We start from the raw sequence: 23898 nt of genomic DNA on the forward strand, positions 1-23898 counted from the left end.
CCACTTCTGAGCCGAGCTGAGCAGGAGACGGGCTGGGAAGGCAGAGCAGGAGAGAACCCCTGGGGACCCTCTCACGCCCCCCCGGGGCCAGGCGGGTGAGAAAGTTGCAAGCCTGCAATTAGAGCCCCAGGACCGCCTTGGGGGAGCAAACAAAAAACAATCCTTTGGCCTAAGGCAGGCGTGTGTGTGCATGGCCACGTGTGTCTGAGAGACAGACAGACTGACGGCCCTGGGAGGTGGCCTGGGGAACAGAATCCTCCCCACTGGCTGTGCCACAGCCGCACACTTTTGCAGCACCCTAAGTTGGCACTGCCACCTCTCTTGGGGCCAGGGTTGGGGAACAGCAGCTCTGGGGTGAAGCTCAAGCCAGGGAGTGGGGGCAGTGGGGCCAGGAGGAGGGCAGAGCAGGGAGACTGGGCAGGAGGGGGGCCAAGTGGAAGGCAGAGTGGGGTGGGGAGACACAGAGCTGAGAGGAGGACAGAGTGGGGGACTGTGGTGCCAACTCCCTGTGCCAGCCTGGTGCGGGTCTGACTGTGGGGGTCCCGGCCTGGGGGCAGGTGGGGACTGACCCCCAGCCCATGTGCCCTGCACCCAGGGATCATCCATACTCGTCTCCTCAAGGCCCCCCTTGCCTGCCAGGGGCACAGCTGGAAGCAGGGACAGGCTCTTCCCACAGGAGGTGTTCAGGAAGGGACCCCCGACACCTGTGACCCTGCAGGGAAGGGGTCCATGTCGCAGTGGCCCCCACGCAGGCCCGTGGCCCCGCAGACCCAGGACACGTGTCCCACCGGCCCGGCCCCTGCTGACCCAGGTCTCACCCGGGCCCTGGCGGCTCTGCCTCCCCAGCGGGCACCCCGAGATCCACCGCTTCACCCCTTCTTCTCCATCCTCCCCCTGCTGGTGCCCCTCAGAGAGCCCCAAGACCCTCCTCACAAGAACTGCCCCAGTGGGGGGCTGCCTGCAGGCCTCCGCCCCCACCACATGTGCAGATGCTACTCATGCCACCCCCTAGTGTGCCCAGGCTCTGGGGCCCCAGGGGTCCTGGGCACAGCAGCCAGAGGGAGCTGGATCGAGGGGCTCAACTGTCCCTGTTCACCCAGAACTGAGGGGGTTCCACCGGGGATGTGGGGCTTGCACCTAAAACCTGGGAAACCATGTCACACTCACATGTTGCCACGTTCACGCACCGTGCACGGGCATGTGTGTGTCTGCATGCGGTGGGCGTGCATGTGCCCAGGTGGGCATGAATTTACTGACTCTCCGCAGAGGGGCAACCCCTGCCTCCCTCAGAGGCTCAGACGACCCCCCACCACCCAAGCCCCTGCAGCAGTCCCAGGCTTGCGTTTCTCAGGGGTTCCGCAGCTTCTCAGTCCCACTTTCTCTGGGGTGAAGTTTCGCTCCTGTTGGACCTGGTGGAATTTACCAACCCAAAGCCATGGAGCTCTTTTCACCCGTGTGGGCCTCAGAGGCAATTTCGATTTCTGAGCTGTGTCGGGAAGCTGGGCCTTGCAAAGAGCGACCCGGGAACAGTCTGTGGCTCCTGCATCGATTCCCATCTAATCAGCCCCGTGGAGTCGTTCTGGAAGCCCCCGGTGGGAGGCCTGTTGGCCCATCTTAATAGATTTCATTCGGGTAGAAAATTAAATGATTGTGGACAATTTCCTCCGCTGGCCGGAGGGGCAGGGCGGGCGGGGGAGCTGTAGCCTCGGCCCGCGTGCCCGGGAGGGGACCGCTCTGTCTGGAAGGGGGTGACTCACAGGTGGCAGAACTCCCCGGTGGGACCCTCGCCTCACTCTGTCCGAGTCCGCTCTGTGGGGGCAGAGGAAAGCCCCCAAAGCGCAGTGAGTGACCTTTCTTCCGTGACTGCGCTGCTGGCGTGAGACTGAGCCTGCAGCCTCAGGAGTCAGGGCCCCTGGTAGGGTCACAGGCTCTGCCCACCCACAAGGAGAGCGAAGGTTGGGGTGGGGAGGTGGGCGGACACAAGGCAAGGAGGGGAGCTGGGGGGGCGGCCTGAGTAGGGAGCTGGCTGCTCCTCGCAGAGAAGAGATGTTCGCCCAAATTGCTAGCAGAGATGCGGGAACTCCTGGGAGCAGCAGGTGGGGACAGGCTTGGCCCGGGTGGAGAGGGGCCATTGCCTCTGCCTTTTGCTCTGGGGGAGACGGGGAGCCTGGGGCGGCGGACCCTCTTATGTGGCTGAGGTTCCAAGGATCACAGTGGATGTTATTCCCAGATCAGGCTGTAGGGGGCTGAAGGGTGGAGCCTGTGGCGGTAATCCAGGCCGGAGAAGGTGGTGGGCTGGACCGGGGACAGCAGTGGACGCGGTGAGGGGCAGACCCGGGGCGCCTTCGAAGGCAGAGCCGATGGGAATGGATATTTGAGGTGCAAGAAAGGGGGACTGGCTGCCATGGTTTCAGCCTGAGCCAGCTAGAAAGGAGGCGCTGCCCACAGCCACGGTGGGAGATCCACGGAGCAGGTGGAGGGAGAAGATCGGGAGCCCAGCTCAGGACAGGCTGAGTTGGAGCTGGTCGCTGGGCACCCACCGAGACGAGGAGAAGGCTGGGGTGTTGAGCCTGACCTCTGAGGTCCAGGCTGGAGACGGAAATGTGGGAGCTGACGTTGGGACGGTACTTCAGGTCAGGGCTAAGCTCCCCAAGGGCCTGGGTGAGCTGCAGACGAGATCCCAGGAGACAGGCCCAGGAGGTGCAGGAGCAGCCGAGGACGGGAGGAGGTGGGAGAGGGGCAAGTGAGGAAGGCGTCCGCGGAGGCGTGAGGTAAGAACAGAGAATCGCGCGTGAGCCTGAGCAACGTGGAGGCCATCGCTGACCCTGACAAGGGCCTGTGAGGGGCCGGGAGTGTGAAAGCCTGTCTCCGTCCATTTAAGGGAGGGCAGGCTGCAGTGGTGCACAGAAAAAGGAAAGAAGTAAAAGGACACCTGGAGAAAGCAATCAGAATAATCCAGAACGTGATTCTCAGGTTGAGAAAACTGGTTTGAGAAAAATAAGAGGAGGTATGAAACATTTTGAGGGAAAATTAAGGAAGTTTGAGTGTGGGCTGGAGAAACCCTTTTTAGACAAATCTTCCTTGTTTTTTTCAGCCTCAGGCCCAAAGAGAAGCGCATCTCTGCAGTTTGCTTTCAGTGGTCATTGAAAGCAAGCACACGCCCACACTCATGCACACACGCACACACTCGTATGCACACACACAGACCGACGGCAAAGAGGCTGAGCCAAGGGAACAGGTACACAGATAATTATGGTATTTTACCATTCCTTCAACTTCTCTGTGTTTCATGAATTTTTATTTTACAAAGTCGAGGGGGGAGAGGAATTGGGTTCAGCAAGTCTGAAGAACTTCTCTTTCAAGGAGTTTTGCTGAAAAGGAGCTGGAGGGGGCAGTGGGAGCAAGTGCTGGTCACAGAAGGGAGCAAATAGCAGGCCTTTCCGCCGGTGGGACTAATAGATCGGGCAGGGGGATGTCGGCGATGGAGACCGAGAAGAGGGAGCAGGGTCCTTGGGTGAGGGAGAGGGGCCTGGAGCCAGCACACAGTGGAGAGGGTGGTCTGAGACGGGCACGGATGCTCAGTGTGGACGGTTCAAGCTCAGTGACCAGAGGAAGGCCGAGGGTTGGTCACTGTGACACTTCTTGGCTGCCTTTGGTCCCTCCCGGGGGAATACGTCCTTCAAGAGGCAATTCTACCAGCCAGTGTCCTTATTTAATCTGGTATCTGACAATGTGACATGGAGATGTAGTTTTCTCAGACATAATGTGAGATTCAGAAGCTTTCATCCCAATCTTTATTCTCATCCGTCTGTGATGAAAACGTCATCCTCTAACCCCTGAATCCTGCAACCATTATAATCAAGGACTGCTTAGTCAGCACTCTGTTTTATTCATCCTGTGATGTCTTGTCTTTTTATCATCCTTGGGAGGCAGACCACAGAGCAGCAACTTGGAAGCCAGCTGCCTGGGCTCAAATCCCAGCCAGTCCACTTAATAGGTCTGGGTCTTTGGCAAGTTGCTTCAACCTCCTGGGCCTCAGTTTCCTCATCTGCAAAATGGGAGGGGGAATAGTAAAACTCACGTCTGCATCGTGGTGTCGTTGAGAAGACTGGATGAGTTCATGCATCCTAAGCCTTTAAGGCGATGCTGACAGCACCATAAAAATTAGCCGTTGCTTATTCGCCTTCTGATCCTGGATTGGTTTCCTGGGGGGCGGCCATAACAAGCTCCCCCAAGCTCGGGGGCTTCAAACAACAGAAATCTGTTCTCTCGCTGCTCTGGGGGCCCGAGGTCCAAAACCTCAGTGTCAGCGGGCTTGGCTCCTTACAGAGGCTCTGGGGTCACTCAAGTCGTTCCACGCCCTGTCCAGCGTCTGTGCTTGCCAGCCACCTGGCACTCTTTGGTGTATAGACACGTCACCTGATCTCAGCCTCCATCCTCACTTGGCCCTTTTCCTTATGTCACTGTGTCAGCCCCCGCCTTTCTCTTACAAGGACACCACCACTGGATTTTAACAACCCCCCTTTCCAATCCAGAATGACCTCATCCCAAGATCCTGAACATAATTCCATCCAAATAAGGTCACCTGGGCAGGTACAGGGTTAGGACTTCAACATACCTTTCCAGAGGACACGACTCAACCCACTACCATCCCTGCTGTGGCCGTTGGCATCATCACAGCCTTCGCATACACATTTTTGGCAGCTGGCATCACTAACTCACCAGCGTAATCAGCTGACTGTGCCTGAGCCAGCGCTGCAGAGGCCTCGGGACCCCGGTGCTTCTCACATGGAAATGGGTGATGGAGTCCTGGCAGGTGACTCGGCTCCTGCCTCCAGCGAGAAAACATCCAAACCCTGTGACCTGCTTTAAACCCAGGCTCTAAGACGTGTTCATGGAAGGGAATTCAAAGGAAAAGCAGCCAGATACAGGAGAGCCTAGCAAGACTGCTTTTAACAGCAAACGGCTGGAACAGCCTAAACGTTCAGCAGGATCCAGGAAATCATGGCCGGGCAAGAAGATGGAGGTTGACAACTGTCCAGGTGATCGCCCCACGAGCTACACAGCATGGGGACTGTGCACCAGAGTGGTTAAATAAGAGACTAGAAAGTCTGAAAACACTGTGACTGCAATTGCACAAAAGAGCACAAAACCCAGTCTGCCTTGCTTACCTGTGCTTGCCCGGTGCATTCTCAGAATATTTTCTCCTCAATCACATAGTAACATGGATCCCAGAGATCAGTGAGGAGAAGGGCCAGTTGGAGAACTGGAACAGGGGAGTTTGAAATCTCATCACCCACTCTAGCAGTACTTTGGCTGTAAAAGGTCCTGGGATAATTCTGTCACTTCTCTGAGCTCACAAAGGAAATCCCTTCTGCAGTGCACGTGCTCCCAGGCTGATGAACCTGCCACTAGCCGGGCAGCTGGAGTAGACTCTTTCATGTTTGCACATCCACAAGGCCATTTTTACATGATGAGTCGCAACACAGCGCAGGGCAGGGGGCAGCCAACAAATAGCTGCGCCACTGGAGCCACCCACAATCCGAGACCTGCTCTACTTCTTACAAAGTGACGTTGGGTCAATCAGTTAACGGCTCTGAGCCCTGCTGGGTTAAATGAGTGACATTTGCTTGCTGGGGCTAGCACCATGCATTCTCTGAATAATGCCTTGTGACCCCCTTCTCTCCAACCCCTGTTTGTGCTCCAACTCCAATTAAAGGTCTGAGCTATTTACAAAAATAATGACAGAGAATGCTAAAGCACAGAGCACAGCCTAACAGGGGAGCGCTTATTGTAATGGTCCCTAGATCGTAAGCTCTTACAGCAGTCACATCTATTCCTGAGTTGTAACAGCTGTCTCCAAACTCTGAGATGCTGATCCCTTTGCATATAACCTGATTGGTCTCGGGAACATTGGGTATCTGTGTGACACCCGGAACTCAGAGCTAGAGCTTGGCAGATACGAATGTCAGTATTAACACATACAGCAACTGTTTAAAAAAAAAAAAAAGCTGAAAAAGAGCCCAGACTTCAATTAGAGATATGAATGAAGCAGATGTGGTTAAGAGTAGGTCAAATCAGGCCAAAGGGTAAAGGTTGAAACTGATTGTGTGTTAAAACTTCAACTTCCGTGTGAGACCAAGGGAAGAGATGTTTATTTTGGTGTAGGATCTATATTTTTTAAATAATATAACTTATATAGTCCATTTGTTCAAACACCTCAATTACATGGAACTTTAAATAGGAGGTGAGATATGGTAGGTTTGTATAGGTTAGAGTGAAACAGCGACACGTCCCAAAGTAATTTGAGCGGAGAATAAAAATACATTCACAGGGCCTCCCTGGAGAGCTGGGGGAAAGTGCAGAGGTGTTGGGCTTCCTCACCTGGATTGTTGCTGATGTTCTCACAAACACTGAGGACTGACGGTTTGATGTGCTGAGCCCTCTGTCTTGGGGCTTGCCCTTATGAAGCTCGTTACTGCAAAGGAGAAGCTAAATCTGCTTATAATTGTGCCTAAGAGTCTCCCCCTGAGTGCCTCTTTGTTGCTCAGATGTGGCCTCTCTCTCTAGCTAACCCATCTCGGCAGGGGAGCTCATTGCCCTCCCCCCTATGTGGGACCTGACTCCCAGGGGTGTAAATCTCCCTGGCAACACGGGATATGACTCCCGGGGATGAATCTGGACCCGGCATTGTGGGATTGAGAACATCCTCTTGACCAAAAGGGGGATGCGAAATGAAATAAAGCTTCAGAGGCTGAGAGATTTCAAATGGAGTCGAGAGGTCACTCTGGTGGACATTCTTATGCACTATATAGATAAACCTTTTTAGGTTTTAATGTATTGGAATAGCTGGAAGTAAATACCTGAAACTATCAAACTCCAACCCAGTAGTCTGGACTCCTGAAGATGATTGTATAACAATGTAGCTTACAGGGGGTGACAGTGTGATTGTGAAAACCCTGTGGTTCTCACTCCCTTTATCCAGTGTATGGATGGATGAGTAGAAAAATGGGGGCAGAAAAATAGGGTGGGATGGGGGGATGGTTTGGTTGTTCTTTTTTACTTTTATTTTTTATTCTTATTATTTCTGGTGTAAGGGAAGTGTTCAAATATAGATTGGGGTGATGAATGCATAACTATATGATGGTACTGTGAACAGTTGATTGTACACCATGGATGATTGTATGGTATGTGAATATATCTCAGTAAAACTGAATTTAATTTAAAAAAAAAAAGTATTTGCAAAATCTCTTTGAGGGACTGGGGAAAAATGTGGAAATTTTAAACTTCCCCGCATGGGAATTCCTGATACTCTCGCAAGCATTAAGGACTACCAATTTTTTGGAGTAATGAAAAGGTTCAAAAATTGTGGTGATGCATGCACAACTATATGATTATACTGTGAACAATTGATTGTACGCTTTGGATGATTGTATGGTATGTGAATATATCTCAATAAAATTGAATTAAAACGTAATGAAAAAAAAAGAAAGAAAAGAACACTGAAGCAGAGAAGTTGCTTCAGCGTGGACTAAGGCACTTGCCACGGGTGAGCTCTGAATTTCTCTCTGAGTTCCTTACTGGCCAAGGCGAATGTTCTATAAATCTCCTTAAAGAAGAGGAAGCAAGCTCAGCTGTAGTGACATACTTTCCTGGCTCAAATTCAAGAAGGGAGTCGCGGTGAAAGATGTTACCCGTTGGGTTATACGAGTCGTCACCATGATACCCTCACAGCTTTACCTGAGGGTTTCCAAACGGCACAGACCTCCATCTGTACGGGCTCTTCTCACCGGGTCCAGGCCAGTGTCTGGGAATAAGAACCCGACCATGAGCCCGACGCTGGCTGGCAGGGGAGAAGGTGTGCCCAGCCGTCAAGGCTCCCAGCTCGTGTGGACCTGGGGGAGATGGTGGCCGCGGAGGCTGCGATCTCCAGGCCGGTCCAGAGCACACCCCAGAGCCTGTTGACATCAGTGTTTCCACGTGGTGCTGAGACCACAAGGCCCCGGTGCATCTTGGACCTAACACGGGGTGAGCACAGAGGGAACCCAGAGGAATGAAACATCGATGCCCTGCTGTTGCGATAGAGACAGTCCAGGGCTCTGGTCTTGATTCAGCACCAGTCCTGGGGCTGGGGGCAAAGGAAAGGGCTAAGGGACCCAGCCTGAGGGACAGAGGAATTACCCTATGTAGCATCAGATGGAGGTCCTCCCACTTCCACCAAGGGAAGCTCAATGTCTTGTTCAAACATGGCAGATGTTAGGTAGCCACGGGCAGCATCTGCCCCAGGAGTCCCTCACCCTGGACACTCTGGCTCTGTGGTCCGGGATGGGGCCCCAGCAGGGGTGTTTTGGGGAACCGGTTTAGAGCTAGATGGAGACTCTGTGTGTCGTGCTCTGGGGCACCATGGTCACAGATGCCCGGGTGAATGTAAACTAACTTGCTTGTTCGTTTAGCTCACAGATGCTGACAGAGAAGAGGAGACCCTGAAGAGAAAGCTGGAGGAGTTAACCAGCCACGTCAGTGACCAGGGGACCTCATCCGAGGAGGAGGGCGGCCAGGGTGCAGAGGCCATCCCCCGGGCGGCCCCGGAGGTGAGGCCGCCGTCTCCAGGAGAGAACGGGGAGGGGCGGTCGGGTGAGGCCGAGATGGAGCAGGTTCTGATGGGGGCTGCGTGCTGAGATGCCCTCAGCGGTTGGCAACACGGGATCAAGACGGGGTGAGAGAGACGTGCTGGAGGCCCTGGCACGTGGGGCACGGTTGGAACCACAGGAGAGGGTGAAGCGTCTGCTTGTCGGGATAGGGGCACAGCCGAGTGCACCAGGGCGGTCCCCAGAAAGACATGGAGCCAAGCAGAAAGGAAAAGACACTCATCAAGTCAGAATAAAATGCTCCCTCCCTTTTCTGGCCTTGAATTTGGCAGTCCTGGGAAGGATAGTGGTAAAGAGCGGTGGGACACCGAAGCTGGCTGGAGCCAGGGGGCTGCTCTCAAACCCCAGCTCCGAGTAAGCACCTGCTGTGTGCACCGGGAGTCCCCCAGCCTTTCTGAGCTTTGATGCCACCATCTGGCAAAAAAGGGGACAATTCTGACCTCAGGGTTGTCAGAAAGACAGAACGAGTCCCTCCACACTTAGGAGAGAGCACGTCCCTTCCGTTCCTCTCAGCATCTGCTGCTCTACAGTTTTGGTTTAGGTGCCTAAGAGACAGAACTTGGCTCTGAGGAAGTGTGCCTTCTGTAGGAAAATTGGGTGGGCTTGGTGGCTTTGCCTCTGGCCCTGGAGTCGCTCCTGCTCCTCCTCAGAGAGCAAACCCCTCCCTGCATCTGGCAGTGGGGTGGGGAAGCACCTGAGGGAGGCTGGGCCGGCTCCCCAGGGCCCGCATGGGGAAGCAAGCTGCTCTCCTCCCACCTGCAGACCTGGGGTGGCTGCTTCTGCTCCCTTAGCTCCCGAGGACGCCACCCCTTCTGGGGGACGCCCACAGCCCTGGGCTCCAACACCTCACCCATCAGCTGCCTTCTCTGGCAGATGGGTGGGGAACCCTGGTGCCAGGGTAGGGGTCCAGACCCAGCTGCCCTGCAGTTTGTCACCGAACCACCAGCCCTCCCCGGGGCAGGCAGCCAGCCCAGGGGTGCATCCGTTGACCCTAAGGAACCCAGACAGGAGCCACATGGGGTGACTTAGCAGCAACCGGAGCTGAGAGAGGAGCACAGTGAACGTGAGAAGATGCTGTGGGGTGCAAATCCTGCTGGCCCCCCACCCCTGCTGAGGCTCGGTCCTCTCTTTCCCAGGTGAGCTCAGCAGATGGCACAGCCTCCAGGTGGGGAACAGAGCTCTGGGGCCCTCAGGACTACGTCCAGCCCAGCAGGACCACAGACGAGGAGCTGTCGGAGCTGGAAGACAAGGTGGCCATGGCCACCTCCAAAGTCCAGCAGGCGGAGAACGAGGTAACCCACAGATCCAGCAGAGCACATGGCTACGCAAAGATGCCAACCACAGACAGCCAAACACAGCCGTCCGATGGGCTCGGTGTGTGCATTTGTGAAGGCAGAAAACAAGTGGGGGTGTTTCTGTGGGAAATCCTGCCCCTGCGCTTTGTTCTGGGTGACCCAGCGAGGGGCAGGTAGGGTCACACCCAGGAGAGAGGTGCTGAACGCTGCCACTCTCTGCCCCATGCAGAGCAGCCCAGAAGCACACTCAGAATTTAGGGCACCTGGGGCTCAGGACCTGATGCTGACATGTGTCATCCTGTGAGCCCCACCTCTGGGTCCCAGAGCCAAGTCGAGGTGAGGGATGTGTGGGTAATGTACAGAGTCCAAAGGGACAGCCAAGGGGACTTGGGCACCGCCCCAGAGAGTTACAGAGGAGAGAGGCCTGCCCTCCACGGGCACAGCCGGAGCCCATGGCACCTTCTCTTGCTTGTCCTCGTCAGCACGTGCCCACCACCCTGCAAGGAAGAAGCATCACATCACCCAGAGCCCTTCATGTTAGGAGAGGGCAGGACCAAGCCCTTTCAGTCATTTCTTCCTTCTTGTCTTCACAAACAACTGGGAAGCACCTCAAGGGCGGCAGGTGTAGCGTAGGGCAAGATGATACGGCCATGACCCCCTTGGACAAAGTCTCCATGGACCTCACGTCTATAGCAGGAGGACCTGGGCAGCAAGCAACCCATGCACAGGACCATCTCGGGTGACAAAAGGGACTGTGGAGGCAGTGGGTGGGGGTGGGCAACAGGATGCTCGGGGCAGGGCTCTTTAGATAAGGTGGCTGGACGGCTGCACAAAGAGCAGCTAGTTCAGGACTTCCAGGGAACGGGACTGCCAGGAGTCCCAGTCGGGGGAGCAGAGAGCTCAGAGACCTTGAGGTGGGACCCAGCTTAGCGTTCAGGGTCAGCAGCAAAGCCCTGAGCCTGGAGTGGGGGGCTTGCAGAGTGGGAGGCCCAAGAGGTGGGCAGATTACGGAGGGCCGTGGGGGCCACAGGGAGAATCTGGGCATCCGTTGGAGCTATCTGAACAGGGTCATGGGTCTGGTTTCTGGGTTCAGAAGCTTCCTCTGGAGCTGTGGGAGGGAGCAGGGCAAGAGCGCAGGGCTGGATGGGATGGAGTGCTCAGGTCCACTGTGCTTTGAAATCGTGCCAGGAAAGCCTCAGTCAGATCCTTTGGCCCCTAGGGATCAGCCTGTCCCGCAGAGCCCAGTCACTGTCCTTTCAGGCCCTGCTGGGGCCAGACCTCCGTATGCCCATCCAGGAAATGTACAGACCCCTCCTCTCACCTGCAGGGTGGAGCAAGGAACCCTGGCTCCTCCCTAGCGACCATGTGAGATGAATGAAAATGAGGCTACTGGCAGCATATCTGTTGGGGACACAGATCTGAAGGGCCAACATAAGTAAAATTGGTGCCACGCATGAGCCAGGCAGCAGTTGCTCTTTCTGGTCCATGACTTTGAAGTGGGAGAGCTGAGCGTCATCTGTCCATTGGTCTGACTGTCAGTCTGTCCACTGTTCTCCCAGGTTTCAGATATCGAGTCCAGGATCGCAGCCTTAAGGGCCGCGGGGCTCACGGTGAGGCCCTCGGGAAAGCCCCGGAGGAAGTCAAACCTCCCGGTGAGTGGACGGGCTGAAGTGGCCCATGGGGGAGTGTGCGCCCGAGGGTACAGGGTGGTCACTGGGGTCTGAGACTGAGGGCCCCGGGCCAGGCGCTGCCTCCTCGAGCTGCCTGTTTCCACATAGCCAACTGGTAAACCACACTGGCATTGGGATTCTTTCTGGTTTACTTGTCATTGTTTCTAGCAGAAGGTGCCTCTTTATGAGGGACCTTCAGCACCTAAAATGAGAATTTGAAGCACGTGCACAGCTTAAAGTCCTAAAGGAGCAAACCAAACGTAAGAAGGCTTCATCAAGTGCCATTTTAAGACGGGGATTACTAGGATACTTGGATGGGGCAGGAGCGTGTCAGCGGACCTGCCCTCTGACAAAGATCTGAGACCAACATCCTTCTCTACTGACTCCAGATACAGCCCTTCAGACAAAACCACACCGGGGAAGGAATTTGGTAGATGTCTGGAAGGTGCTACCAGGGGAGTCCCAGATAGGGTTGCCACACAAAACACAGGACACCCAATTAAATTTGAATTTCAGGTAAAACAACCAAAAATTTTCTAGTATAAGTATATCCCATGCCATATTTGGACATACTTAATGTTAAAAACTTATTCGTCATTTTTCTGAAATTCAAATTTGAGTGGGCATCCTACATTCTAATTTGCTAAATCTGGCCACCCCAGTCCCAGAGCACTGGTGTGGTAATTTGGACAGGTTGACAGGCCATCCCGGCATTCTTGACCAAGTATTTAATGAAACCATCCGTTGGTCTGTCCAGCTGGCCCACCTAACCCTCTGGCTGGGGTTAAACGAGGCAGTAATTCTGTAAAGGCGTTCTCCTTGTCCTCCAGATATTCCTTCCTCGAGCTATCGGGACAGTTGGCCGGATTCCTGAGGATCCGGATTCAGAGCCTGCAATTGAAGGTGAGGTATGTGTCGTTCCATCCAGACCCCAAAGGCTGCACAGTGGACAAGAGAGTGGCACAGCTGTTCCAGAGGCCGAGTCCATGGGCACCCAGAGACCCCGAAACAGGGGGCCTGATGTAGGCAGCCCTTAAGAACGTGGGAACTCCATAGGTTGGGTTTCTCGGAGGCAAACACCAAGATGAGGGCTCGTGTGGAAGCATTTAGGGGGCATTCCCAGGAAAAGCCAGAGGGGAGTGGGAAAGTGGGACAGGAGGGGCAGGAGGCAAGCAAGGATCTGACATCAAGCCAAGTCCCACAGAACGTTCCTTGGGCTCACTCCTCGGGGGAGCTCTGGAGACGGGTATGTGACACCCAGGTGGCCCTGCGCGTGGGCGACGAAGCTGGGGTGTTCAGCCCTTGGCACCTGTCGTCACTGGCTAAGCTCCCTTGGCCACACGCATTCCTTCTGAGCATCCCTGCTCAGGTGCCACAGACGCCAGCCACCCAGGACAGTCTAACCAGGAGGCTCGGAAGCCCGTGTGCACAAATATGGCAGAGGGGTGCTGCCGATGAGGGCGGACGCTCACGGCCTGCCTGTCGGGAAGGGGGTGGCACCGTTAGCAGATGGGCGCACGGAGGGAGGAGCCAGCCGTCCGGGAGCCAGATGCCCTGACTGGAGGCGCTGGCAGTTAGGAGCATTATCAAGGGTCCGTCCCCTGTCCCGGGTCCCAGTGAGCCATCACGGAGAGCTAGCCACTTCCGCTTAGAACAACACTGAGTAGCTCTGTACAGGCGGAAAGGAATTCTTTAATCCATCATTCCGTTTGATTCTGACATTGCTGATGAGTGGGCGCTCACAGCAACCCCTTTCCACTGACGAGCCAGCGAAGGCTCAGGAAGGTGGATGTACATGATCAGAGTCAGATCTCGAGTGACAAAGGGGCACTCGGCCCAGCCCCCGGCCCTGATGGCTCACGCTCGTCACTGGGTCGCGGCGCCTCCCGATACGCCATGAGGCCCGGCCCGAACGGCTTCTGCAGCTTGCTCTCGGGTGCACCCACAGGGCGAGCCAGGCAAGCTCCGAGGGTGCAGATACCAGGAGGAAATTCTAGGGAAGTTAGGCCATTTTACTCTCTCCACCTTCCCTGAAAAGGCAAAACAAAGAATGGATTTTTTTATCACCTTGTAGAGAAGAAATTGATGAGAAAATAAGTTTTCTGTTTAGGACCAGTTAGAGAAGGAAAGGTCTGGTGACCGCAGGCGTGGGGAGCTGGGACTGTGCAGGTGCAGTTAATCTCCTAATATCCCTGCAGAGACTGACACTGGCCCATTTTCCAGATGAGGAGACTGAGGTTTAGAGAGGGCACGTCGATTGCCCATTTCACACAGTGGTTACGTGGGAGAGCTGGACTTGAACCCAGGTCTGTGGGGCTGAATTGTGTACTCTTGCTGGCATTTTTCCAAAAGCCACACACCTCTTTTATTTTCAGGCTCTTGGGGCTCAACCACTGATAGCAACCGCTGATATGCAGCTTCATATTGTTAAAAGTTCAGATATTGCCAGAAAACAAGACCATTGGTCTGATCTGAATCTGGAGGATAGATGAGAAGTTCAAAATCAGCCTCCAGTGTTCCTAAAAATTGCAATTTAGCCGAGTCCCAGGACGTTTTCTTTTTTCTAGGCGAAGGCTGTGTCCTGTCTTCTAAGGAGAAAGTACGGTTATTCCCCTAAAAGTCAAGGTAAGCCCCCACTGTCCTCACTCCCGTGGGGCCTGGAGAATGGAAGGGGACACGTTGGGGAGAGAAAGCTGACCCGGCAGGGCTCCGTGTGATTGTCCACAATCTGTGGGACCCCTCACTGCATGCCGCTGACTCCCCATGAGCCCCTGGAGCCGCTCTGGCCACCCCCAGGGAAAGGCCAGCAGCAGGGGCCCCTCAGTGAGCTGGTTTTCTGGGTAACTGGCGTTCCCTGCCTTAAGCCTGCCAGGGTTTTGTCATTTCAATGCTTTGTGATGTAATTGCCCTGAAGTGGTACACCGTCCCCCCTTACATGGGGCACAGCACCCCGTTTAGTCTTCTCTGTGCCTCAGTAGCGACGAGAACATCCACACACTGGGCAAGGGGGCGCGAGGCCTGGCTCCCTCCACTGCACATTGCCAAAGCCGCGGGCACCTTTTGGGTCCTCGTGACTGTCCCATCTCCCACTTTGCAGCCTGACTGCCGGGCACGAGGGGAGTGGCAGCCACCTCCCCAGTTCTGAGCCCACCCTCTCCCCTGCCCCTGCGTATGAGTTCTACCCTCGCTCCCATCTTTCAAACCCCTTCACACTCATGTCCTAGCAGAGAGCTCCCTCCGTGCCCCTCCTCTGCTTAGCACAATCGCTGGCTCCCCACTGCCCTGCAGAATGAAGTCCCGACTTCCCAGCACAGTCCACGGCCCTTTCCCAGGTGTCCACACACAGAACCCAGCCTGCCGCCCCTCATCCCGCCCTGGTCTCAGAGCCTCCACGCAAGGCCGTGGCTTCTGCCCGGGGTGCTTGCAGCTCCCGTCTCCACCTTTCTGTGGTCCGTTTGTCCTCCAGGCCCAGCGCGGAGCCCTCTCCTCGGGGGGGCTTCTCCCCCACCCCCTGGGGCACATCTCTGTCCCTCTCCCCACCCTGGTCGTGTCTACCACACACACCCCCAGTGCCTGCTCCCTCTCTGCGCCCCCGTCCCAGCTCCCTGCAGAGGTTCCGCTCAGTCCAGCCACAGCTGGAGCCCAAGGCCCTTCGTGGATAATCCCTGGATTTGGGGCCACATGCTGAGCAGGAGATGGCAGTGGAGGGGCCATGGGGAGAGGCTTCTGGACCACCGCATGCTGACCCTTTGGGGGGTTTCCAGTCGTCCTCATGGGCTAAAACCCAAATGGAGGCTCACATTCACAGCCAGGGAGGGCCAGGGCGAGCCCCCCAAGGCCCCTCGGCAACAGGCTTCGTGGGAGGTAGACCTGGGCCAGGAAAGAAGCTTCTTGTCTTGAGTCAAGGCCAGGTGGTCTCACTGCAGCCCCCCCAGAGGCTGTCAGTCACGTCCAGGTCTGAACAGACACTCGAGGCCCCGGGCCCTCCGGCCTGTCCTTGCCCAGCGAGGTGTGGCCGAGGCAGCTTCGCCTGCCCTGCCTGAGGTCAGCCCCACGGGGCGGCCTCCGTCCTCGATGCAAGGTCCAGGGGGCCGTGCATCCACCCCGCTCCGAGACCTCAGCCCCCCGTTAGGTAAATCCCTCGGCAGGGGATGGTCCTGGGTGGTCAAGACCCACAAGACTGCCCCTGCCCCCGTGGAGCCAGACAGCAGGGGTCCGCGGGAGGCTGGTGGGCCGGTGCTTCCAAAATAATGATACTGACTTTTTAACAGACCCGGTTTGTGGTGTTTGCTGACTCCTGTGGTGGTGGAGTCCAGGCCACTGATGTGACGTCAGCGGCCACAGAGCTGCGAGGACCAGCTCCCCCCACGTGGGGCGCCTGCCCCGGCCAGGAGGGGCCCGCTGGGAAGTGCAGGGTGCACACAGGCTGGCTCTGCCCGCAGGGCTCGCTCGCCACGGGCTTAGACATACACAACTAACCGGGGTGTGAGGCCACCCGGCCCCACCGTGCAGCCCCAGCCCCGGAAGAGAACTTCTGTCCCGACGGGCAGAATGCAGGACCCCAGGGCTGCTGTCACATCACAGAATTACAGGGAGGGGAGGGCCAAGGAAGTGGAGCATCCTCTCGTTCTGCCCCTACAGGGACACTGAGGCCACAGCGAGGCAGGATTCTAATGCTTGTTCCAAAGTAGGGGGAAAGTTGGACTGAACCGTTAACTTGCACAAACGCCAAAGCATAAACGCTTCATTCCAGGGTTTCCGTGCTGCAAAAACGTCTCCAAGGGGGACATGTCAATTTTTATGCTACTTTTTAAATTTTTCAGGAGGCGAAGGCCTGTGTTGGGGTACGTCTGTGACTAATGAAGCCCCCGCCCCTCTGTTTCCCTCCAAGGCAGAGACGACGATGCCTTCGACCGGAAGTCGGTGTACCGCGGCTCCCTGACCCAGAGGAACCCCAACGGGCGGAAGGGGAAGGCCGACCACGTCTTCGCGGTACGGTCATCTCACTGCCGGACGGATCGTGAAAGTCTGTGAGGTTGACGTATCGGTATTCAGTCTCAGAGTCAAGGAAATTGGGATACACCAGAATTAAACCAGTGAATCAAAGCAAAAAGTAAAATATGCAAGCGATAATTTAAAGGAAAGTCAAAATCATTTTGTAAAGGGACTGCAGTCTACCAGTGACCAAGAAATGTTAAAACAGGGCATGGTTCCCAGTCTCCCTCTTCCTGGGCTGGGTCTGAGCTCCGGGAGGCACGAGAGTCCCTGGGGTGACGGGGACATGCCTGGGACCCCCTGTTCCACCTTTCCCGCAGAGCTCGGGCAGCTGCTCCACCGCGGAGGCCGCCGGCCCCAGAGACTGGCGCCCAGATTCCCACAGCAGAGGGCTCACTGCAGAGCCCCAGGAAGCATCAGGCTGCACCCCACGGGGTCGTGATCTTGACTCCTGCAGAAAGTGTGTCTCAAAGCCCCTTTCTGATCCCTGCCATTGCTCGGGTTTTCCGAAGCACGAGACCCCAGCAGCCGTCCTCTTGTGGGGTGCCCGCCTGCCTGCACTCTCTGACTCATGCCACTGGCATCCCCACAGAACATTGCAAACACAACACCACAACAATGAGGGACACTCCGCCTCTTAGGATGGTGAAGTCACCCCCCACGTGCTGGAAGGCACGTGATGGCTCAGAGCCCAGCGCCCACGGCTGAGGCCCCCGCGCCCTCGACCCCACTGTCACCCACCCTGTGTCAGCAGCGCCTGCCTGCTGGCAGGTTTTCAGCAGCGATTTTGACTCAATGCCAGTCACAAGAGTGGGAGTCACTGATGCGGCAGGCCCAAGCCTTTTTAAAAAGCCATCCAAGGAAGACTGAGCCACCCTTGATTCTAGCCTTGAAACTTTCCCAAGCGTTTCTTTAAAACTCAGGCCTGAACCTAAACTGCTGTCAGGGCCAGGTATGTGCTACTGCTAGAGCCAGGGTTGGAGGAGATATTTCCCCAACTAAGAGCTTTATCCGAGGGGGTGGCCCAGCTTGCCTTCTCGTCCACAGCCCCTTCTTAGTGATCCTGAGCCCTCCGGGTTCACTCCCAGAACCATCTGCCCACAGGCGCCGGGGGCCTGGGCACAGCACACTGTCACTGCTTGTCTGCGTCCAGGCTGTCCCCCAGGGGTCTCCTTTACCCAGGACTGGCCCACGGCCGAGGGTCCCAGTCAGAGCTCCGTACCTCCTGGCACACCCCTGGGATTATAGGTCCCAGGAAACAGCTTTGAATGAACCCCGTCATTACTGAGTACAGCATCCACCCCTTTGGAGCAGGAGGGATTGCATCTTGGTGGGGAGTGGACCGAGGCAGGGGTGTGAACGCAGTCCCCCGGCTGCCGCGTTCCTCCATCCAGCCCTTCCCCGCCAGTGCAGGAAGGGGGTGCAGCCAGCTTTGGGGGCCACTGTGCCCTTTCCACAAGGTGCTCTCTCCTTGGGCCTCTGGGAACTCGGCTACCTGCTCCCCCATGTGCGCGGATTCCTGCATAAAATGGAGTGAGATAGCACCCAGTGCATGTCTTTAAACGCCTTCACCAAAGTGACAGCAGAAACGCAGGCAGTGGCAGAGGGCTACGAGGAGCTGAGCAGTGCCCAGCAGTCGGCACGTCACAGACAGGAACTTATTAACCCTCCCAACACCCTCACCGTAAGTGGGGAAACTGAGGCCCAGAGTCACTCAGCAGCCCTGAGCACCGCCAGAGCATGGCCACCTCCAATGGAGCACTGGTGACGTTGGATAAGAAACTTGCCATCAGGGACTTGAAAAGCAAAGTTAGAATAAGCCTCCCTGTTTCTCAGAGCTTTGGTTGTTCAGCCCCATTCAGTGATGGCCAGTGTCATCGACCCAAGTTATTCATAGCTTGGGAAATATAGGAAAGAGAGGATAAGTTAAAAAATAATGAGGTTGACTAATGCCTTGGGAAATGTAGAGAAAGCATCGGACCCACACGTGCATGTGTGTGTATCTGTGTGTATCTGTGTACACACTCGTGTGTGTGTGTATCTCTCCGTGGGCAGGCCTGTGTGTTTCTGTGTATAAGCCTGTCTGTGCACACTTATGTACTTGTATGTGTTTGTGCTTCACAGAAGCCAGTCATGACCCACAAGCCCTGAAAGAGGTTTGCTCAGAACGCGACAACGCAGAAGCCTCGTCACAGCCACGGTTTCCCTCCACTTGCTCCTTCCTTTCTGCTGCATGTCGTCCTAGTGAAGAAAGAAAAAGTAACACCTGTCCATGGCGGACTCCACCTGCGAGACGGCGCTGGCTCTCGCCATTACCACCTCCAGGTCACACCTGCCGGCCTGCTCTCGTCTGGGGAAACAGCCACGCCGCGTTTCTCTCCTTTAGGACAATGTTTAGTTTTTAAAGGACACACGAGACCTTTTTCCTTGTGATCTTTTACCCCTTTCAATCCCAGCTTGATCTTGCTTTCATGAATGAAATGGAAAAGGGGTGGCTAAGTTAAGGCACCAGCCTGTGTACAATCGTGACTGTGAATATGGAGCGTGAGCAGATGTGTGTCTTTCTCTGTGGGTGTTATAGGGGAAGAAAGTCGGGCATCAGGACAAATGCCTGATCTCGTGACCAGCCGAACAGCGAGGGAGGGACAGCCAACCCCTCCTCCGGCCACCACACCTGTTCTGCAGGTCTACCTGGGAGACCTTGGCATCGGCTGATTGGTCCACGGCGAGGGGCTCCCGGCTGCAGGTCCAAATACAAACGCAGCTTCTCAGAAATTGGCAAGTGGCTTGATCCGAATGGCTGGGCTACATATTCTCCAGCGATTTATGGAAACGATGGATCTGGGGCTCCTTCTCAACATGGAAGCTGGTTACAATGCATAGCTCCTAACCAGTGCTAGAAACTATTAAACGCTTCCTAGATAGATGAAAGGGTATCCGTTTCTTTTTTCATGCGTGCCCCTCCTTATTAACAAAGTAGCTTCAAGCAGTGTGAGTTCCTGGGAGTCCAAAGGGAAGCCGACAGTCCCACTCACCCTGAGCACGACCCTGGATGTCAACGTAGTAGGGACGCAGGAGCCCTGGGTGCAAATTCTTTGTACCCAGGAGTCTTGGTAGCCATTTTCCTCTGTTACCAACCTGAGTGTAGAGAGCTTTCCCCCTGAAAGAGAGCCTATCGAGCTCCCCTTTTAGAATGCTTGATTACATCTGCAAAGACTCTTTTCCAAAATAAGGTCCCCCTTACAGGTGCTGGAAATTAGGGTGTGGACATACATTTTGGGAAGCTCCCCTCCACCCGCTATAGTTACGTTTACAGAAGAAGACTGGACAGGGTCGCCACAGCCAGAGACTCTAGAAGAAATGGGGGTTCAGGCAGAGTGGGTGCCCCCTGCATCTCAGGTACACAGCCCTGACCCCACCTCCCCAGAGCCCCAGGGCTCTGCTCCCAGCAGCCTGGCCCCAGCACTCTCTTCACTTCTGAAGCCAAGAGAGCGTGGAAAACCCTCCCTCCTGCCCATCCCACTGGCGCTGTCCCTATTCCTCCCATCTCCCCACCTTTCTATAAAACTCTGTTTCGTTTTCTTATTTAGCCCAGTAACTGGAGACCTGACCCACTTTTACAAGTCACCCTCCAGTATGGCCAGTTTAGTGGGGCATGGGCGAGTTGTGGGAGAAGCTGGTCCAGTGCAGTGAGAGGCTGTGACCAGGAGCCCCCGCGGGCCCCTCCTGCCCACACACAGCAGACATGCTTTGGGAACAACAGGTGTGTGTGCAGGTGTGAACCAAATGAGCTGCGAGGTCAGCAGCTGGGGCACCACCCCAGCCACGGACACCCGTCCATCAGACTGGGCAGGTTTTCAGCAGTGACATCCGGTGGCAGCAGCCACAGCCACTCACACCCCTCCCACCTGGCCCCAGGAAGCAGGACCGATGGGACCCGGAGGAAGGTCGAACAAGCACACAACATACTAATGGGAAAAACTTGAGAACAGCCATGTTTGAACCCCAAGCCAGCCAAGTGGATCATTGTCACTAAACCACACAACAGCCCTGCAAGGCAGACATCAGCAGCTGCTCTTGCATGTAGAAGGTGAAAATTCCAAACAGTGCCCCTGACTCGCCCAGGATCCCACTGCGAGGTTCAAATTCAGCTTTGCGTGCACTGTAAGAAAGACCAAGGGAGTTGCAAACACCACTGCCCACGTCTCGCCCGGGGCAGGCATTACTAGTTGACTGCAGCACACTCTCCCCCACGGCCTCGCTCTGCCCCAGACCGTTTCCCCGACACACCCCGGCAGCCACTTGGGATGACACTTACTGGCCACCTCGGTCCTCGTCCCACATGCAGGCCGTCTCAGGGTCCGCTGGGTCTCGGTCTGTCTTCTCGGCTCCAGAATTTATAAACTACGGTGGTTTAGGGTGAGAGAAGATTAGGGTGGTTTTTGCAATGTCAAAGGCATGTCAAAGGTTGAAAAAAAAAGAAGAAAAGAAAATTAAATAAGATTACATAAAATATAGAATTAAAATGTTATACATGGTAAGTATATTTGTGTAAGTTTGTATGCAGGGAGTGTTCTGGCATTCCTTGGGCTGGACGTGCCCTTCTTGCCTGGCCTTTCTGGGAGCTCGGGGTTCAAGCCAGTCAGCTTTCCCCTAGTGCCTGCCGAGCCCCAGGGATCAGGGTGGGCCTCGCGGGCCCGGAGGTGGCCCTGGCTCGGTTAACAGTAACGCACAAGTGACTGGGGCAGGCGGGGTGCTTGAGCACGACGGAAACCCTGCTCCTGGGTCTGCAGTGTTGAGCAGTGGCTCCCAGCAGTGATGATGTTTGAACAGGCTGAAGAACGAGTAGGACTGGGGTTCAGCAGGCAGGGAAAGGGGAGGCTCCAAATGACTATAGTGGTTAGGATTCCAAAGCATTCCCAGACTGCCCCCGCTCCAACAGGCCTTCCCAGACAGTTGTCGGGTCACCCCACGGGCTGCACTCCCCCAGAGCTTGGGGAGCTTCCTTTAGAATCAAACAGGCAGCGGAGACAGGCATCCAGCCACGGGTCCCCAGAGGTTGATCCAGCCGAGTGTTTCCCACACCCCTGCCCCGAGGAGCCCTCCCATCTCACTCCAACCAAGATTGCAATCCCAAAGGGAAGAGGCAGGCACCCCGAGTCTTCAGGAGACAGGGCCACCCCACTAGCAGCTGTTTTTCTAACTCCCTCTGGAATCAAATAAGAGCTTTGGGTTGTTTTCTTTTAATTCCAATATTATTTATAAATTCCGTTATTTAAAGAAATCCCCGGAGTTCTTTTTATCAATAGACTGCTCTTCCAGAGACATCTCTCCTGAAAACAGAGTTTGGAGACTCCCAAGGTTAGGTCATGGGGTCACTGACCTTGGGGTACACAGAGCAGGAAACCTGCTCTCTCCTGGTTTCAAACCAAAGAGCAACAGAGTAGTGTCATTATGGCCCCAAATGGATATTGGAGACAAGAATTGAAAGGTTCTGTTTCAGTCTGCCTGGCTGCCAAAATGCAATATACCAGGAGTGGGCTGGCTTTTAACAATGGAAATTTATTAACTTACAAGTTCACAGTTCCGGGACCATGAAAATGCACAAATCAAGGCATCCTGAGATGCTGCATTCTCCCTGCGGCCCGGCTGCTGGAGAGCCTGGGCTCTTCTGCCTCTCCCTTCTCTTCCAGTCTTGTTGCTTCCAGCTTCTGGATTCAGTGGCTTCCTTTATGCTTCTGTGGCTTTCTCTCTCAGCTTCTGTGTCTTTCTTCCTGTCTGAGTTTCATTCTCTTATAAAGGACTCCAGTAAAAGGACAAAGACCCACCCTGCACGAGGGGGTCACTTCTTAAGATCCCATTCACCAAAAGATCCTCCTTACACTGAGTCCACACCCACGGGAATGGATTAACTTGCAGAGCATACTTTTCTGGGGTACATACAGCCTCAAAGCATCACAGCTATCTCCATAGTTTTATTCTCCAACAGAATAAAAAATCAGAAAAGAAACAGCTTTACGGGGAGTTGAATGCACAGACCACACAGGCTTCATTAAAACTGAGCTTCGAGTGTGCGGCACAAATCACTCTGTTCAGATCATCCGGCATCCAATACATTGCATCCAGGGCACAGATCTCCAAAGGACGCCCGGCCTCACTGTAAATGGTCTGGGTGGAGCACAATTCAGCAAGCTCCTTCTCCTGGGTCTTATCAGGCTTCAACCCACCATGGGCTAGAGTTTGGCAGTTTCACCACCATTGCATAGCAATCCATTATTTCACTAAGTTCCAAGGACTTTGGCTTTCCAGCAGTGCTATCAGTGCTATCCAGAAGAACCCCCTTCACTGGGGACCAAATAGACCTTTACTGGATTATTATGCATTTGGCTTTGGATACTGGGGCACTCAGCATCCAGCACACTGCAGAGTAAGTATCACTCGAACCCACGATGGCCACACTCCAAAGCTATTTTTATAGCGAATGTTCACTACACATAAGATATCTTCTTATTTTATTGAGGGGGAAACCCAGGAACGTTAGGTAAGCAAAATAAAAATAAAGTTAGAATAATCTATCAACCAGCAACCTCCATTAAGTCCTGCCAGACACCATAGCTTTTTTTTAAAACTCCCACAAGTTAATTTACTGGTGAACAGGGAAGCCCATTTCTGACATCACCGCACACTTAGGGTTTCTCAGGAAAGAGCCAGCTGCACATGGAAAGCTTAGCTCCTGAAGTGGCCCTGGATTCCCTGGAAGCATCCACGGCAAAGCCTTCTTAGAGACAGCTGGTAATTCAACAAGCAAACCTCTGAAGTCAGCCCTGGACCACACCTGGACAGGTGGACAAGGTGGTGTATGACTCACGTCACTGCAACTAGTAGCAGTCACCATGTAAGAGCCGTGTCCACTCGTCATTGCCCTTGAGCTTGGGTGCTGGTTGGGTGGGGCCATGTGTGAGGGTTGGGAGATTGCCCTTTATTTTTCATTAGTTTTCTAACTTTCAAAATATGATTTGACAAGTAGTTATATAGGAAATTTCCAAGAATTTTGTGGGTTATGGTACCACCGTTTATTTCCTTATTGTGAAACATGACATATATACAAAAAGGTGATAACTTTCAGATTACAATTTAACAAGTAGCTATAGAGCAAATTTCAAAGAATGCTATGGGATACAGTTCCACCAATTCATTTCTTCCCTTCTAGCTATTCTAGTACCCTAGCAACTAAGAAAAAGAAAATTGTATAGAGATTCAGTATTCATAATCCTTTGTTAAATTCCATCT

The 23898-nt window shown here is 54.7% G+C and overlaps 1 protein-coding gene across 2 annotated transcripts in view; it reads left to right on the forward strand.

Moving 5' to 3' along the window:
- MLPH (melanophilin) overlaps positions 1 to 19539 on the forward strand; it is a 61813-nt gene extending 42274 nt beyond the window's left edge. Inside the window, exons 10-16 of one of the 2 annotated variants that reach the window (XM_037849836.1) lie at positions 8454 to 8591; positions 9785 to 9940; positions 11503 to 11595; positions 12444 to 12521; positions 14181 to 14238; positions 16505 to 16605; positions 18733 to 19539. In XM_037849836.1, the coding sequence (XP_037705764.1) occupies positions 8454 to 8591; positions 9785 to 9940; positions 11503 to 11595; positions 12444 to 12521; positions 14181 to 14238; positions 16505 to 16605; positions 18733 to 18759 (651 nt within the window). In that variant the 3' untranslated portion in view covers positions 18760 to 19539. The other variant, XM_037849837.1, reaches the window with a different exon arrangement.
- Positions 19540 to 23898: the final 4359 nt, after the last annotated feature.

The sequence above is a fragment of the Choloepus didactylus genome, chromosome 9 (assembly GCF_015220235.1).
Source record: "Choloepus didactylus isolate mChoDid1 chromosome 9, mChoDid1.pri, whole genome shotgun sequence".
Classification (NCBI taxonomy): domain Eukaryota; kingdom Metazoa; phylum Chordata; class Mammalia; order Pilosa; family Megalonychidae; genus Choloepus; species Choloepus didactylus.